The following is a 16323-nucleotide window of genomic DNA, read 5'->3' as shown; positions in this document are numbered from 1 at the left end:
ACAATAATCGCTTATGACTTTTCTACTTGACGTATATATTATTATTATTAAGGAGCATGTTGTACTTATTATTATAATCGATTTCCATACAGACAATGGACACTCAGCATCAGTAAGTACTGCTTGTACGCGCCTATAAATATTATAAGACTGTATTTATTGACGGCAATCATTAGGTATTATACACTATTATCATAATATGTCACTAAATGCTTTGACTCCGAATATGGTTATACGTTTGTACGACTGTACGTACTTAACCAACTACCTATAAATTAATAGGTGTGTCAAACTAACAAGTTGAAAATAAAATATTACCTTTGTAAATACAATACATATAATAATAAACAGTTCAAAGTTATGACGAATTTATCGATTAATTAAGAATAAAATTTATTATATTGATTTATTTTGCATTAGTGAATTACTATAATATTTTGTATTCCAATCAATTAGATTTCTAGTTATATTTAATAAAATAAGAAAATGTAGGAATAAAAATATCTAACCATTTTAATATAAATTATAAAATTGATTAGTAATAAAAGAATACCCTTATATTTTACCCATACATTAGAATTTTAAAACATTTTACATTAATTAAATACTATAGTTATTAAATTATCTACTTGAAAAAGTCACATTTTCTAAAACACAATAAGACATTATAGGTATACAAAGTATGTATAGTAGTTAGAAAATATAATAATCACATACGTATTATTTGCTAACGGAATAAGTGTACAAATAAATGACCACAGAGTGTTTTTTTGTTATCATAAAACAATAAAGTTTGTACATGATATGAAGTATGTACAGCTAATTACACGCTTAATAAATATTGTTATCAGTTATCACTTATCAGCATTCATATTCAGAGTTAATAGTCATCCAATGCATATTATCAATAGTCTCAATAAATTTTACCGACCACCGTGTAGCTCACAATTTATTATTATTATCATTATTATTATTGTTATAACCAAAGAACGATTGCAACTGAATATTGATTATTATTACTATTTGTAATGGTTATGTAGGTATAAGTGTAAAATATAAACTTGAATATTAGTTTCAGCGTGTTGTACATTGTTGTGGTTTAAAAGCAATAAAATTTTACACTATAGTTCATAAAAAAATCTGATAAATATTAGTCATTGTTTAACTATATATCTAACTACCATTTCACATTCAAACCAAACATAAAATATATCTCTCTTCTTAGAAATAATTACAATGTGTTAATATTTTTATCATTATTTTTAACATAGTATAAAACTAAATATTAATATATATGGAAACACACATATTATATATTTATACATTATTTATACGTGAAAACGTACAAATGGTAAATTATTACTTATTAGGTATAATAAACTATTTAAGGTGAGTATCTTTTTCCAAGGTAAATTCAATACTTAAAAATGTTTTATCTATAGAACGTAATACCCTAAGTGTCAATTCATTATTATTATCACATTTAAATGAGATTATAATACAAATTTCAATCGTTATATACCATTATTATATTAAACTTTTCAGGTTCGATCATCTCAAGTCGCAGGGGTCTCCAACCGAATACACCCTGCATAATTCTATCTTATTACATTGAAGAAGTTAGGTAACACTTATTCAAAAACGAATACCAAAGTTATTAACTCTAATGGACTTACGATTAAAATAATGAAAATTTTTAAGTTATATTGTTTCCATATAAATATAACGATGCTACGTAGCAGGTGTTTCGTAGATAAGGCTACAAAAATAATGATATTATTTTTAAATAAAAAATTACCATTTTGCATATATCTATGTATAGTTGAAATACATATACATTTTGTTTAGAAAATAACACAACAGGTGAATAGTGTAAATTAATTTATTGTATTTGTGCTAATTACCCATTAACAATTGCCGTTTATTATTACACACCTATGAGATTGTTGCCGGCATTGTGTAGCGACACACATATTTTTTTAAATGAAAATCATTGTACGTATTATAATTTTTTTCTTCGGAATATTGCTTTCCCTATCATAAAACTAACATATTACTATTAATATTATAATGAACTGAAAATTAATATTTACATATGTATAGTTTACCAAATTGCAAAACATCATTAGACGGCATTTGTCGTTATTAGAGAATTCGGGTTTTTTCCCCATCGCACAGTGATCGGAATAATAAATTAACGAGTGTGCACGTTTATATTCGGTAATTATGATTTTTTTAATAATTATTGTTACGGACACACCAATGCTCTCGCGTGTTTGCTATATTAAAATGTTTACATTATGGGTAGGTTCAAGCCGTGTAGTACCTATAGTTTAGGACACCATATGGTAAACTATTGTCAACCTTCGATAATTCAATAGGTACGAACGAGAAATAAGTGTAAAAAAATCTATAACCCGTTACAAAGTCCCACAATTCAATATTAAACCATATAAAACCCACTGGTGTAATAAAATGTATTAACTGTTATACTTATACGTAGGTATATAAATTACTTTTGAAAAGTATATTCGAAGATGATAATATTATATAAGTACTAAGGCAAAACGTATCATTGGTATACTCCGCACCACGTAACCACGTAGGGATTAGAATATTTTGGTTACCTATCTAATATTATACTAGTTTAAATAATTTAAATGTTTTAATCGTAATAGGGTTTTAAATTATTAAAAAAAATGAAATAAACATAGAGACGAATTTTCAATTATTAAAAACATTTTAAAATATGCTACATTAAATATTTTCAATTTTATACAAATAAATTACTATAACTAATTTATTACTCTTCAATAAATATTACTATTAATTAATTGTGTGTTCTGTCGTAATTAATTAAAAAAAAAAAAATATGATCTACTATCGATAGTCATTAATAATATTTACTATGTGTACACTATACAGTATATAATTATCACTCATTAAGTATAGTATAGATATATCTGCATGTTTAGCTTAATTCGATTGTATTTTATAGTGTTTAACTATAGTGAAATATTTGGCTACAAAGATTAAATTGTTGACGTGATAATAAATATTGCAGGTATACTTAATTCTTGTCTACATCGTAAAATTTGCAATTAATTCTGAATTAGGTAATGTGGTAAGAGTATTTGATTTTTATATACGGGTATACGCCCTCTAATATAAAGTGAACAGATTAAAATATGTATTTCACAATAAACATTTTTAGCTCCGACTTCTGACCTGAGTTTGAAATAAAACCGTAAATTTTAAAGGCATTGTTATAATGGTAAAAAGAAGATCGAACGTAGGATGAAAAAAAAGGCAATAACACGGCCGCTCGATTATTATTACAGACTTGTCAGAAATTGGTATTGTGTTGAATATTTTATATTAGGTTGGCTACGCACAAACCTTATTCAGAGACCAAGTCCATTATTATTAAATGAAATAATAAAAATATAACCGATACTTTTTTATAGCCAAATAAAACAAAAACCGAAAAATATATATAATACATACAAGAGACGTGTTTTATTTGGAACAGACGTGGAAGCAACATATAACCGGGCGGCAGTAAATCTATACGTTTTGGTCGATTTTTTTAATATCTGATTTTAAACGTCACGTTTACGATTTCGGCAGGACTCTAGAAAATTCGCTTTACAAAGAATCAAGGGATATAAAATATGCACAAGATTGTAGATTTGAATTTATACAGTTTGTTTCTGCACGTGAAGTGTGCACATCCATTTTTATACAAGGCCGGCCAAGAATTGAATATTATAATGTTAAAGTTATAACATAATATATAATATTATGTTGTTCGTATCACCATAGACACCCCATAATAATATTATGTAAACAGTGTAATATTCTTAATAGGATATTAAAAAAAAAAAATGCTTTATATTTAATTATAAAACCATATTTTTAATAATAATATAATATCCATCATGCAATTAAAGGCCGTATACAAATTATATACGGAGTAAGTAATACTCCGGTTATGTAAATGCAAATTAAATAAAATATTAAAATTTTCATTTGTTAATGGTTAAGAATGTCGAAGTTTTATAGCTATATTTTACATGCTATAAATCATTACTCGCTCGTGTTTAGATCATTTGGAAATATATTTTAATTTTAATAATACATATCGGTTTTTATGGAAACTACGTGGTGTAGTACTCTCGCATACTACAGTGGACTATAGGTACCTTTTGTATTTTTATTTTTTCATTAAAGAACATTATACGAATGGAATTTTTATTTATATTTTTTGCGATAATATTATAGACTAGACTTATAGCATCGTAAAAACATCCATTATATTCCATTTAAGTTATTATGATTATTCATAACATTGTACGCAAACAAGTAGTGATATTATACCGATGCCAATTCAGAAACAAAATAATAATTATAAAAACTTGTAATTTCACATACCTTGTTCCTGCATGTAACTGAACAGTGAATCCAGGAAACTGCGTCTATCAGCTTCGTTGCCCGCAGTATAAAGCTAAAAAATATAAAAGTATAGATCAATATTGTGAATATAGCTTTACATTTTTAACATACATAAACTTTTTAAGGGTATGTACAAAAAATATAGGCTGTGAAATTATTTTCGTATTTTTGAGATTGATACCTTTTGGATTTTATTAGTTTTGTATAATTTATCAATTAAATGTAAAAATAAAAAAATAAGGTGAATGCACTAGTATTGCAAAAACCTGTGACACGCTTATACTAATGAGTAAAGAATAAGTTTTTGAAAGTATATCAAAATTGAGATTTGGTACCTACATCATATTATCATAAAATAATATAGTACCTATATAATATTAAACTCAGTTTTTAAAATGTTTATAGAGATCATGACGTGTGTTATGCAAATTGAAGCGTAACGAAATTTCGTGACACAATTTTTAAAACACCATCAAACCTTATTATATTCATTTTTTTTTTTAGTCATTTAGTGTTTTAGGCTATATGTGTCTGTGTTTACATAATATTATAAACATTTTTGTAGTATATACATACATAATATCATTAATCAAACATAAGTATATAAAAATTATATCTGATAAAATTATTTATAACTATATATTACTGAGTGATTAAGTATATGCTTCATAGTTTGTTAATAATAGCATATATTTGTAAACAAACATTTTAAGCACTGTTTTTACCAAGAATCACTAGGACATTTATTAAATATACTGCACGTATAGGTAAAAAGTATGTCTTATTTGTTTAGCAAACAAATATTATTAAAAATGCTATAATAAATATGTGAGTTTTTTTTTTTCATTACCTGGGTGACACCTTAATAACACGCTTACTTGGAACTTGGACAATATTGTTCCCACGGCAATTAAACGCTTAAGTATTCATCCGCGTGTAAATACCAATGAAGTGTACATAGTTTCTATTTTTCTATACAGATAAAATATATGATGGAATTTGTTTTCGGTCCGTATTAAAACACTCCACTCTACATACATTATTATACATATATCTCCGTAAACGAATCGCGCTAAACGAAATTAATGGTTTCCGTGTCATTGTTAAATTAATAATTATAATAATAATAAAAAAATTTTATTATAAGTAAAAAAAAAAAGAAATACGAGACGTAGGATTTTTTCACTGCGTACCCGAACACGGTCCGATCGGTGATCCTGCGGAGTTCAAGGGGTCTAATGCGCGTCTAATTAATTGGCTTTTCATGGCGTGGTAGTAAAAATAATATTAATTACCGGCCGTTTATCGTATCTGCAGCTATTCGCCTCTTCTATTGTTATTATTTATATTGTGATTATTGTTTAATGGCAGTGATCCCACTGTGATCGAGACTTAATCTCCCGGGCATTACATATTCGGGTAGACGACGGTGCGCTGTATGGTATAGGTAGGAAGGATGGGCTGTGGTGGTAATTCACCACGAATGATTGGAGGGTGTGGGGGGCACTCGAGCATTGTTTATTGGTATATTGTTTATAGTATATACATACATACACGTTTATTATTATTATTATTATTATTTAATTTAGTTACTCGATTTTACTATCACAATGTGTGTGTATATATATAAATATTAAATAATATATATACAATATATACATATTATAATATAGCCTATCGTAACCTATTAGCTTGCGCGATGTTTGATTCCTGTATAGATGCGATTCTCGGCCCACGCGCACACGACCGCCGCGCAGTCACGAACCACAGCAGCAGCAATCGGATGTAATTCGATAATATTATTATACGGCGGAATTATATAGGCGTTCGAATAATAATAATAGTTTTATAATCCTGCTGCAATAAACACGGTCATTCATCATTTACCCGAGTGCCCGAAACCCTGGCCCGTGGCTGTTCTTTAACATTCATAGAATACCGATTTATATACACGATAGATATATTGTATACATATCTACACAGCAAGAAAAGTATTACAATAATATCAAGCAAATTATATTTATAATATTTCAGTGCTATTGTCATAGTATGGATAAAACATATTTATTTTGTTAAACACTCGAAATGCGCGCTCCTAAATATATCGATTAATGCACAAGTATCATGAGGATTAAAAATTAATTAAAACCACGGTACCTATACTTAGGGCTATTTATATGCACATATTTAGTTGGGGCGCAAAAAAAAGATACGTCGATGAATGTAAAAAAATACATCATCATGAGATGAAATAAATGTGTAAACGGCACGTAATCACCGACATAGCGAGAAAAAAATATTGTTACGCCCACTGTGTATTTTTTAAATCAATTCAGACCGCAAAGTATTGAGATTTCAAATGGATTCTACTTTGTATAAAATAATAAATATATTTTACAATATAGGTGTTAAAAATTGAATAATCAAGGACGTGAGCCGCGAGGTAATGTAATAAAATACTTCAAATTTGACATAAATAAACTCATAATATTTTGTTGTTTGCTTTATCAATAAAATTTTGACGAATTAATTAACAATCTTAATAAATCTAATGACTAAAATAAAATATTTTATTGATGACAAAAGGCCTTAAAACACATATACTCATGATGATAGTTATTTATTATACCTGAAATATCTGTTTGTTTTATTTTTGCTAAATGTTTTAATAAAAAGAGAAATAATTATGTGTAATTTTTATTTAAAAAACTAGAAAATTATTGTTTATAATTCTCTTAAACAATTTAAAACAACAAAATTTTGTAACTTTAATACTCTATGTGTGTAATTAGTATTGTGTTGTCTCGTTGTTTACAAACTAGAAACGATCGATAAGTCTATTGCGATAAAATAAATATAGTATATTAATATATATTAATAATCTTTTTGATTTGTTTAAATCGATATAGTATTATTACATGTCTGTATCGTAAAAATTTGAAAGATTATCTTATCATTTATCGTTTTGTTGGAGATTGTGAGAATGAATTTAATGAAAGTTTCAGCCGCTCCCCCCCTTAAAAATATATATATAGGTTTTATCAATACATCGTATTGGTGTCAACATTTGGTTAACCATACACATATGCGAGCTCAATTTTTGTATTCATTGGGTTGCACAAACACCCGGTGGACAGGGTCTTAAGAGATGATGGTCTCGTGAACACGAATAAAAGAACTCGTCGCATAGGTGTAGATTAGTTCACGTATAACATGTTTTGGGCCCCTCGCTGAGCCTTATTTCGATAATCATTGAACGTATTTAAAAAAATTATTATTATATAAAAATAACAACAATACGTCACAGGAGGGAAAACGACGAAAAACGTCTCATTAGCGAGGATTTCAACATTATTATCATATTTCATCCTTTGTTGTTTCTATTATATTATATAGTAATAAAGATACGCATGAACTGTCTGTTTTCTATAATTTTGGTTTTACTGTCAAAAACCGTTCTACCATCAATAAAGAAGTGTGTCACATGAGCCAGTAATACATTTTAATTCCAATAGATGCGCTGTTCCAATCGTATACAATATACATATGTTAAAATTTTCTAAATAAACGATTTTGGACTTTTAACTTAGATTTAGATAGATAAATTTAAGTTCCAAAAAAGCATTATATACATTATATCGGTACCTACATTTAATGTACCTACATAGTAACTTGTAATACTAAATAGATTTATCATTTTTATAAGTTAATATAAAATACACTGAATAATATGCAGAAAAAAAATAATAATTTTAAAAAGTAAACAATATAGTTTTATTGTTAAAAATTAATAAGCAAACAATATAATCATTCGATTCATTAATATTTAATCACCGAGAAGTATGTAAATAACTACAATTATTAATTATCCTGTACGTTTATACGTACCTACAGTAATCAATAATCATGTATGATAATGATATTTAAAATCAAATTATCAGATCTATCTATATTTCTGTATCACATTTGAAATTATATACTTAGGTAAAGTGTTTATGTTAGATTAAACTGTAAAAAATGAACCATTATAAATTATATAGGTATTGATTTAAATTCAAATGTCCGTCTCATTTATACAATTATAATTAAAATATAGTAAAATTAATTTATTTTATGCTAAATTTATATCATGGTACGTAAATATGTACGAAACAATTAAGTAAACTGTTAGCAACTGTTGCTAAATTAATTCTTTTATGATATACGTGAACTGTAAACACTAGGGTTTACTACGATGTCACCGGTCAAAATTTCCCACAGAAAACAATTATAAACAACTTAATGCACACGCATACCCTTTAAAACTGAGACAGTATTGGGGTGGAAGAAAAATCGTTTGACCACCCTATATGATTCGACGATCAATTAAACTTGGTGTATAATATACTGTTGTAATAGCTGTTAACCACAGTAATTTATTTGTTTCAAAAATTGTATATTGCCATAATATATCGCTGTTTAGATAATAATTTAGTACATAACTCAAATTATATCTACTCTATAAAAATGTATGAAAGAATCCAAATAATAACCAAAAAATTTAATTTAAGATGATATAAAATAAAAAATACAAATATATTTTTTTTCAATATTTAAATTCAATTCACGACTCAATTAAAATTGAATGCATACCGATATAATAGTCGGGAACTAATATTGGTAACTATAAAAAAATTTAAATAAAAATATCTCTCTAATACATATAATATATGTATATATATATATATATATTATCATATATAAACTATAAAATAAAATACGATCATATAAAAATTAATTTACCTAGACTAATGTATGAAGTATTTATGTGTTATGACTATAATGATCATCATCGCATTCGTCGTACAAAACAATTTACAGTTTAATTATTTTTATCAATGCTAACCACCATATATCCGGTATGTCTTTTGTACGAGTAATAACCTCCATGTAGGATATCAGTACTAAAAATTAAATTTTCTAATTCTATCTTTTTGCAAAATATAGCCTATAATATATATATATATATATATATATATATATAATAATATATACTATAATATTACATTATAAATATATTGTATATATATATAATGTACATATTTATATACACCCTAAACGATTTTCAACAAGTTTTTAAGCATTCTAAACAATTGTTTCAACACGTTTTAAATACATCGTTGGTATAATATAATATTTATACACACATAGAGACTTCATTACTTCTAATTTATTTATATGGTTGAAAATACTAAAAATATACTAGTCATCATGTAATAGTTGCAGTAGAATTAAAGACTGGATATAGATACAGAAATAATATCATGCGTAATAACGGTTTCTCGCAATCTGGCGCGACGTGCAATGCAAAACACAATAACTGGCGTTTTCCCCATTTAATTGTCGACACATTTTCACGTTGTATTTTCTCACGTCTCTTTAACGCTTAACCAAAATGTAAGTAGGTAGGTGTATCTATTCGGTACCTACCTATTCAAGGACGCGAAGGAACGATCGATCCTAGTTTCGACTCTGGCACACGCAGGTCTACGTATGTCGGTGTTGTCGACGACGACGGTTACGTCTGTATCCCGGGCGTAGGTTTTGTGGCAAGATGAAATAATAAACGCATACAAATAATGATTAGCAGCCAAGTGGAGAGTGCACACACACACGCACACACACACAAACTGGCGTGCGCGCTGTTTACACGAAAATATGCACCGACAGAGAGAAGTTTAATGTTGATTGATAGTGCCGTCCACAGTATAAAGTATTTAGATAATAATAATATATAAATTATATTATTATATGTACATATTATGCGTATAAGTAAGTTCTCTCTACTCCGAATTTAATGCACCGTCTAAAGACGGAAGATCGTCAGAAGTCAGAAAGGAAATCAAACACGACAAGCGGGCGAAGAGTGAAATAAATACGCACTGTAGGTGTATAACATCATGTAATAATATTTTATACGCGCTTATTCGACCGCTGTACCATGTCTGCCGTCTGGCACACGTTATATAGCTACTCGTCAGTCGTGATTGACTCGTTAAAACGAGAAATAAAAAAAGTCTTAACGAATTTATGGCGCGACTTGACTTATAATATTCTATAGAATGTAGCACGTGTAAGAATAATAACACATATAAAACAGAGGGTTACGTTAGATATTCTCAGTGATAAACAAATTTAGTGATATGGGTACAGTCTTTACATTCGTAATCGACAAGATTTTATGCATCCAAACAATCTTTTCTAGTATCCCATAATTACCCATAAGTGTATTACATTAAATTTTTGACAAATTGGGAAATGGTAATTTTATATTTATAATCGGCAAGCATTTTATTGTACTTAATGTTGAACATTTTATGATTAATATACAATATAAAAAATTATATTATCTTCTTTAAATAATGTATCGCTGGAACTGTATTCAATTAAAAACGTTTTACAGAGTATATACACCATTTTACAGTTTTGCGGATAATATTCTATTTAAATATTTTTTTAATAATTCGTCACGCCGTATACTAAGTACCTTACCTACTGCTTATACTCTTCTAACTTCACTCCCTAAAAATATTTTTAAATAACATACAATACATTTGTCAAGCGTTTATCTTTTTCGTGGAATTTTTTAGATGGATTAATGTGGGAAGTTGTTATCAGTATTTTGAGTAAATAATATACCCATACATATACGTATTTTATCAAATTCAAATAACATGTTCATTTTGTACAAACTCCACATTATATTACTTTTCGAAAGCCTAACGACATTTTAAATATCGTATTATTATTATAATTATTATACCTATACCTACTTATTTTCTTAAACAAAATCTAAAATAAAAGACTGTGTTCAATAATTAATATTTTTGACGTTTAAGTGTTTAGAAAAATTAAACGAGGTTATTGTACTATTTTCTTTTAGTTTATTAAGTTTATAATATTAAGATTTTAAACTTAGTATTTAGCTTATAATATATGTACAGTATACAAATACTACCTATATACAACTATACAATATTTTAGGGTCTATTATACCAATGTGTTTTGAATTAATATTCATTGTTAAGTGTTGGGGAGTTATAAAAAGAAACCATAATAGTTCTTTTAGAATTAGTTTAAATGTGTTTGCATAAATTATGAACCAGAATGAATAGAACTAAATTAATAGGAGAACATAATTAAAAACACGTAAACACGTGTTGTAACTGCAGCAATACATATGAGATTGATTTCGGACAGTTTAATTTTGAATAGAAGTAAGATCTTTAAATCTTTTATAACTAAAATACACATATTATACAGAAGAAAGTATTTTAAATTATATAGAAACAAAACGACTGACTCAACTAATAGAGAATTATCTAATTGTTCAAGAGTCTATATATTCAACATAATATGATAAAAAATATAAAATATATGTATATAATGTATTATAATGATAAATTATGAAAAAAAAATGCAGTAGAAATATTTATTATAGTTATGTATAGGTATTTTTAAACAAAAATTCTAAAAAAAATAAACTTAACTTAATATTTATGAACAATTATCATTCAAAATAATTCACCAATTGGCGATTAAAATTTAATTGGTATAACTTAAGTCTTACATCACTACAATAACTTTTTGAAAATATTATATTATATGTTCTTTTTATTTATTTAATTGATTATATAGATCAAAGCGTATATTATAATGAATATATTTAACATACTTTCTACTTTACACATAACCATACTAAAATAATCATTTATCAAATTTCTAAGTTATTAGGTATATTAATTTAAAAGCAATCCAGTTTTCAAATTTAAAGTTGGGCCATCGTGTAATCGAATTAATTGCTTAATTAACCATTGGTAATACAATTATTATTGGAAAGGGATTGCACATTGTTCGAGTAATAGAAAACAATATTATACCCTCACCGCCTTTATTTATGAAGGAGTCCAAACAAAACTCGTATATACAATTCGTGTATATGGGAATCAAACACGCGATTAAGTCGATTAAGTTGTGAAACGATTAATGAAATAATTTTCTCCCCCAGTTATTAGTCACCCCCACGAATTAACTGACCCTCTTCAGGGATATCCTACAGTTGGCGATTCGAAACGACACGAATTTGACAAACGGCTGATAATTGGAAACGACACGAGAGTGTGTGGTATATAATCCTCTTTTAAAGCCGGATCATATTATCGACAAAAACGTCTGTATTATTGAACACTGTAGAAAGCAATTCAACTCCCTTCCCTTCCTTACCAAGTAAAAATAAATGTATTTCTAGTAGTTTTGTGGTATGTCAAATTTAGTTTTTCAAATGTAACATCCAATTTATACAATAGGTATACAAATATACATTTTCAAATAATATTTATTTTTTTCTTTTGAAATCATATCAACCACAACAAAACGTTCATGTATAAATGTTAAATATAATTTTAAACGATATTAACTAAGCTTAGTTTATATTAAATATAAAATTGATTTTATACTATTTTTTTTATACATCAATGATCTCAATCATAACTCACGGCGTTTTACTGCTTTCTTATTTATGGTAAAGAATTTAAGAAATATTCAAAATTAATGCATTATAGTATTATACTGTAAAATAGTGTAAACATTTTTACTATAAAAATTAAGTGATATTAATTTTTATAATATTAATTTTTACATTTATTGGTTTTATTAAATTAATACTCCTTACACCAGAATTTTTTTTTAATTTCACAACAATAATAAATTGTTTTTGTGTTATAGTCATCATAATGATTAGTTTTTATAAAGGAGATCAATTTTGAAATATTGAATTTTAAATTTCTACTCAAATAAAATTATATGTTTACAATCTGATGTGTAATAAATATACATATTTATTTATATAGGTACATATAAAAAATTTTGCGTGCGTGAGCTGGCTGCTACCGGATTAAATAAAGGAATTTATTCAAGGTACTATACGATTAATAGATCAGAAATTGCCGAGAGCGATTTAGTATAATATGTTTATCAATTATAGGTACATGCCAAATTAATACGTAACTAAAAAACAGTTGAATGTCTATCTAAAATTAAAACTGTATAAACATAGTATATATATTAAATGATGTCGATTCTTCATAAAAATTTTATTCTGAACTACAGCATTAATCATTATTAGAAAGTCTATAAAACACAATAATGTAGTTTACAGATAATTAATAAGTGAAGAATTAAAAATTAAATTTGTGAGTAAAAAAAAAAAAAAATATATATTTGAAATAATATTGATTTAATAGCATCATAAAATCTAAAAATATACAATGAATGTTTAAATTAATATTTAAAGTCTTATGTTTGAATTTCTTTATAAAATCAGAAAAATTGTTAAATAGCAATTTTTATAAAATCAAACTATATGTATTGAACAATTAATTTCAGTAAAAATATTTTTCTATTTAAGATTTTAATTAGGTTACGTAGATATTTAAAATTAATAAGCAATATATAAATAATTTAAAAATGAAGCATTTCTAATTTCATTAAATTCCTTTTTTTATTATTTAGCTGAAAAATCATACTTGTAATATCTTAAAATAATTTTTATTTTTACAATTATTTAACAATGGCTACTATAATTTTTCACAAAAAAATCACACGGCAAATGAACACATAGTTTTGATTTCGAGTGCGATTATTAATAGTTGTATATTATATATTTATGTCCCACCGAAACAGCCAAAAAACGACAGTCACGATTTTCAAAAATATAAAACATTAGACACTATTATTACTATCATCATCGATGCAATTACCAAACGTTGAAGTAGCCTACTGTACGATGGATGGATGACGAAGTATATGAAGGTGTCGAACGGTATTACCCCGTGAGCGATTGTCTGCCATTTATACGACCAGCCGAATCAAAAAACCGTTTGTGGTCAGTTAATCGGACGCGATTATTCATTGTCTATAATAATTGGGAAAAGCAAATAAATGTGATCGGTTTTCGAGGCGGACAAAGAGGAAAAAATACAAAGAGTAAAAGAGAGGGAGATGAAAAAATAAGGAATGAAAAATATATACATATATATATATATTATAATAATGACGAAAGATTCCCATGTACGGATAGCCTATCAATCAGCACATCTAAACCGTAATTAACATCAGGTAGGGCGTGTAATTTTTTTACTATTTTTCTCTCATACCTACTATATCTAATATCTGTGTTTCGTTTTATATACATATTATATCGCCTTTCTTCTTTATTTCTGATCAATCCGGAACAATATTTTATATACGACTTTACTCCGGTGGGCGTAACGTAGTCAATCAGTCAATACGGAAAACAACATTTATTCAGAACAAAGGATCGAGTAATCCTTATTGGCTAAAAGGAATCTTAATAGAAAACATTACTATACTATATGGTAATATACATTATTATATGGTAACCAAAATCGTTTTACAAGCATAAACGTGTATCTGGATTTCAAACATGCCCATCCCAATTATTTAATTTTTGATTGATTAATAACGCGCTAGGTATGCGTCATGCTTGAGTTAAAAAAAATTAAATCTGATCAATCTTATTTTCAATATTATAAAATATTGTAAATTTAAAGGTCAAACAACAAGTTTATAGTCCCGAGAAATATATACGAGTAAGACTATTTATTAAATAGATATTATTTATAAAATTATCAACAACAAAAAATATTTTTTGTAAAACCAAATTTAAATCATAGCATATTATATTAAACATCACTTCAAATATTAAGTCAGTTACTATATTCATTTTATGTATAATATATTTTATACTGGTGAACAATTTCAAATTTTCGAAAATAGGTAGGTAATAGTAAGTTGACATTATATTGATATAATAATGCTTTTAATACTATTCACTGTACCTATCCCTATACTATATATCTATATGTTCTTTTAAATCAATAGATTTCAATTTTTAAAGAATAAAACTTAATAATTAAATCTTTGAATTTTGATAGTAATCATCAGTTATGGATTTTTCACGAAACACATATATAATTATAAAATATACTCTCACTATAGGTGCTATGACGAGCGAGTTAAATACAAAGTTGAATTCGTCTGAGTATACACAGCTACATAGTTATAGAAAAAAAAAAGCTAAATAATTTTTTTCTTCACTTCTTATCTTTTTTCGTTACCCTATACAATATTACACGACATTGAGGAAGAGTTCTGGTTGTATCGTTTTATCACACCACATACCTATATAGTACACAGTATCTATCTATATATAAGCCGCAATTATTATAATTATTATTATGTTAACGCGTCAAATTAATGTGTGTTTTATAATTGCATAGATATATTTTCATCGAGTCTTCTATTTAATTTTTATTCTTTCAACGTCACAGCCTCCTTGTGCGCCCATATTGATGTACTATCCGTCACAAAGTCAGGTCATCTCGAGTTGGTATTATAGACAGTCGCATATGTCGCGCGATGAGAACTCGCAACAGTCCTGCATGGACCGGTCGTCGACGACGTGACTAGATAATACGGCGGCAGGTGTGTGGTTCTTATATAATATCGTATTATGCATATACCTATAACCTACCGTTGTCGCGTCGTCGTGAATATGACAAATCGGTTGACATGCGATCGAAATCCGTCTCTCACGGCATAAAATATTCTCACCCAGTAGTGGTATTGTCCACCGGCCGCCGTCGCCGCTCTTATTAATTTTGCCGTCTCTTGTGACCAATTCAACAGGTGTGCGTATGTATTTGTCTTTCATTCATTTCCCTTTTTTTTTCTCTCATCGTCTTTTTCGACTATTTGTTTCATTATACGTATCCCATACACATACATATCATAATAAACTGATTGTGC

The 16323-nt window shown here is 27.1% G+C and overlaps 1 protein-coding gene across 1 annotated transcript in view; it reads right to left on the bottom strand.

Annotated features, from left to right (window-relative positions):
* Positions 1–16323, bottom strand: part of LOC112593294 — a 72051-nt gene that overhangs the window by 30243 nt on the left and 25485 nt on the right. The window contains exon 4 of the mRNA XM_025337667.1: positions 4435–4507. Coding sequence (XP_025193452.1) covers positions 4435–4507 — 73 coding nt within the window. The remainder of the gene's footprint in view (positions 1–4434; positions 4508–16323) is intronic.

This window comes from Melanaphis sacchari, unplaced genomic scaffold, assembly GCF_002803265.2.
Source record: "Melanaphis sacchari strain LSU unplaced genomic scaffold, SCAv2.0 Contig1_pilon_pilon, whole genome shotgun sequence".
NCBI lineage: Eukaryota > Metazoa > Arthropoda > Insecta > Hemiptera > Aphididae > Melanaphis > Melanaphis sacchari.
Note: the sequence above shows the minus strand (reverse complement) of the source record. Positions and strands in the feature narration are given on the sequence as shown.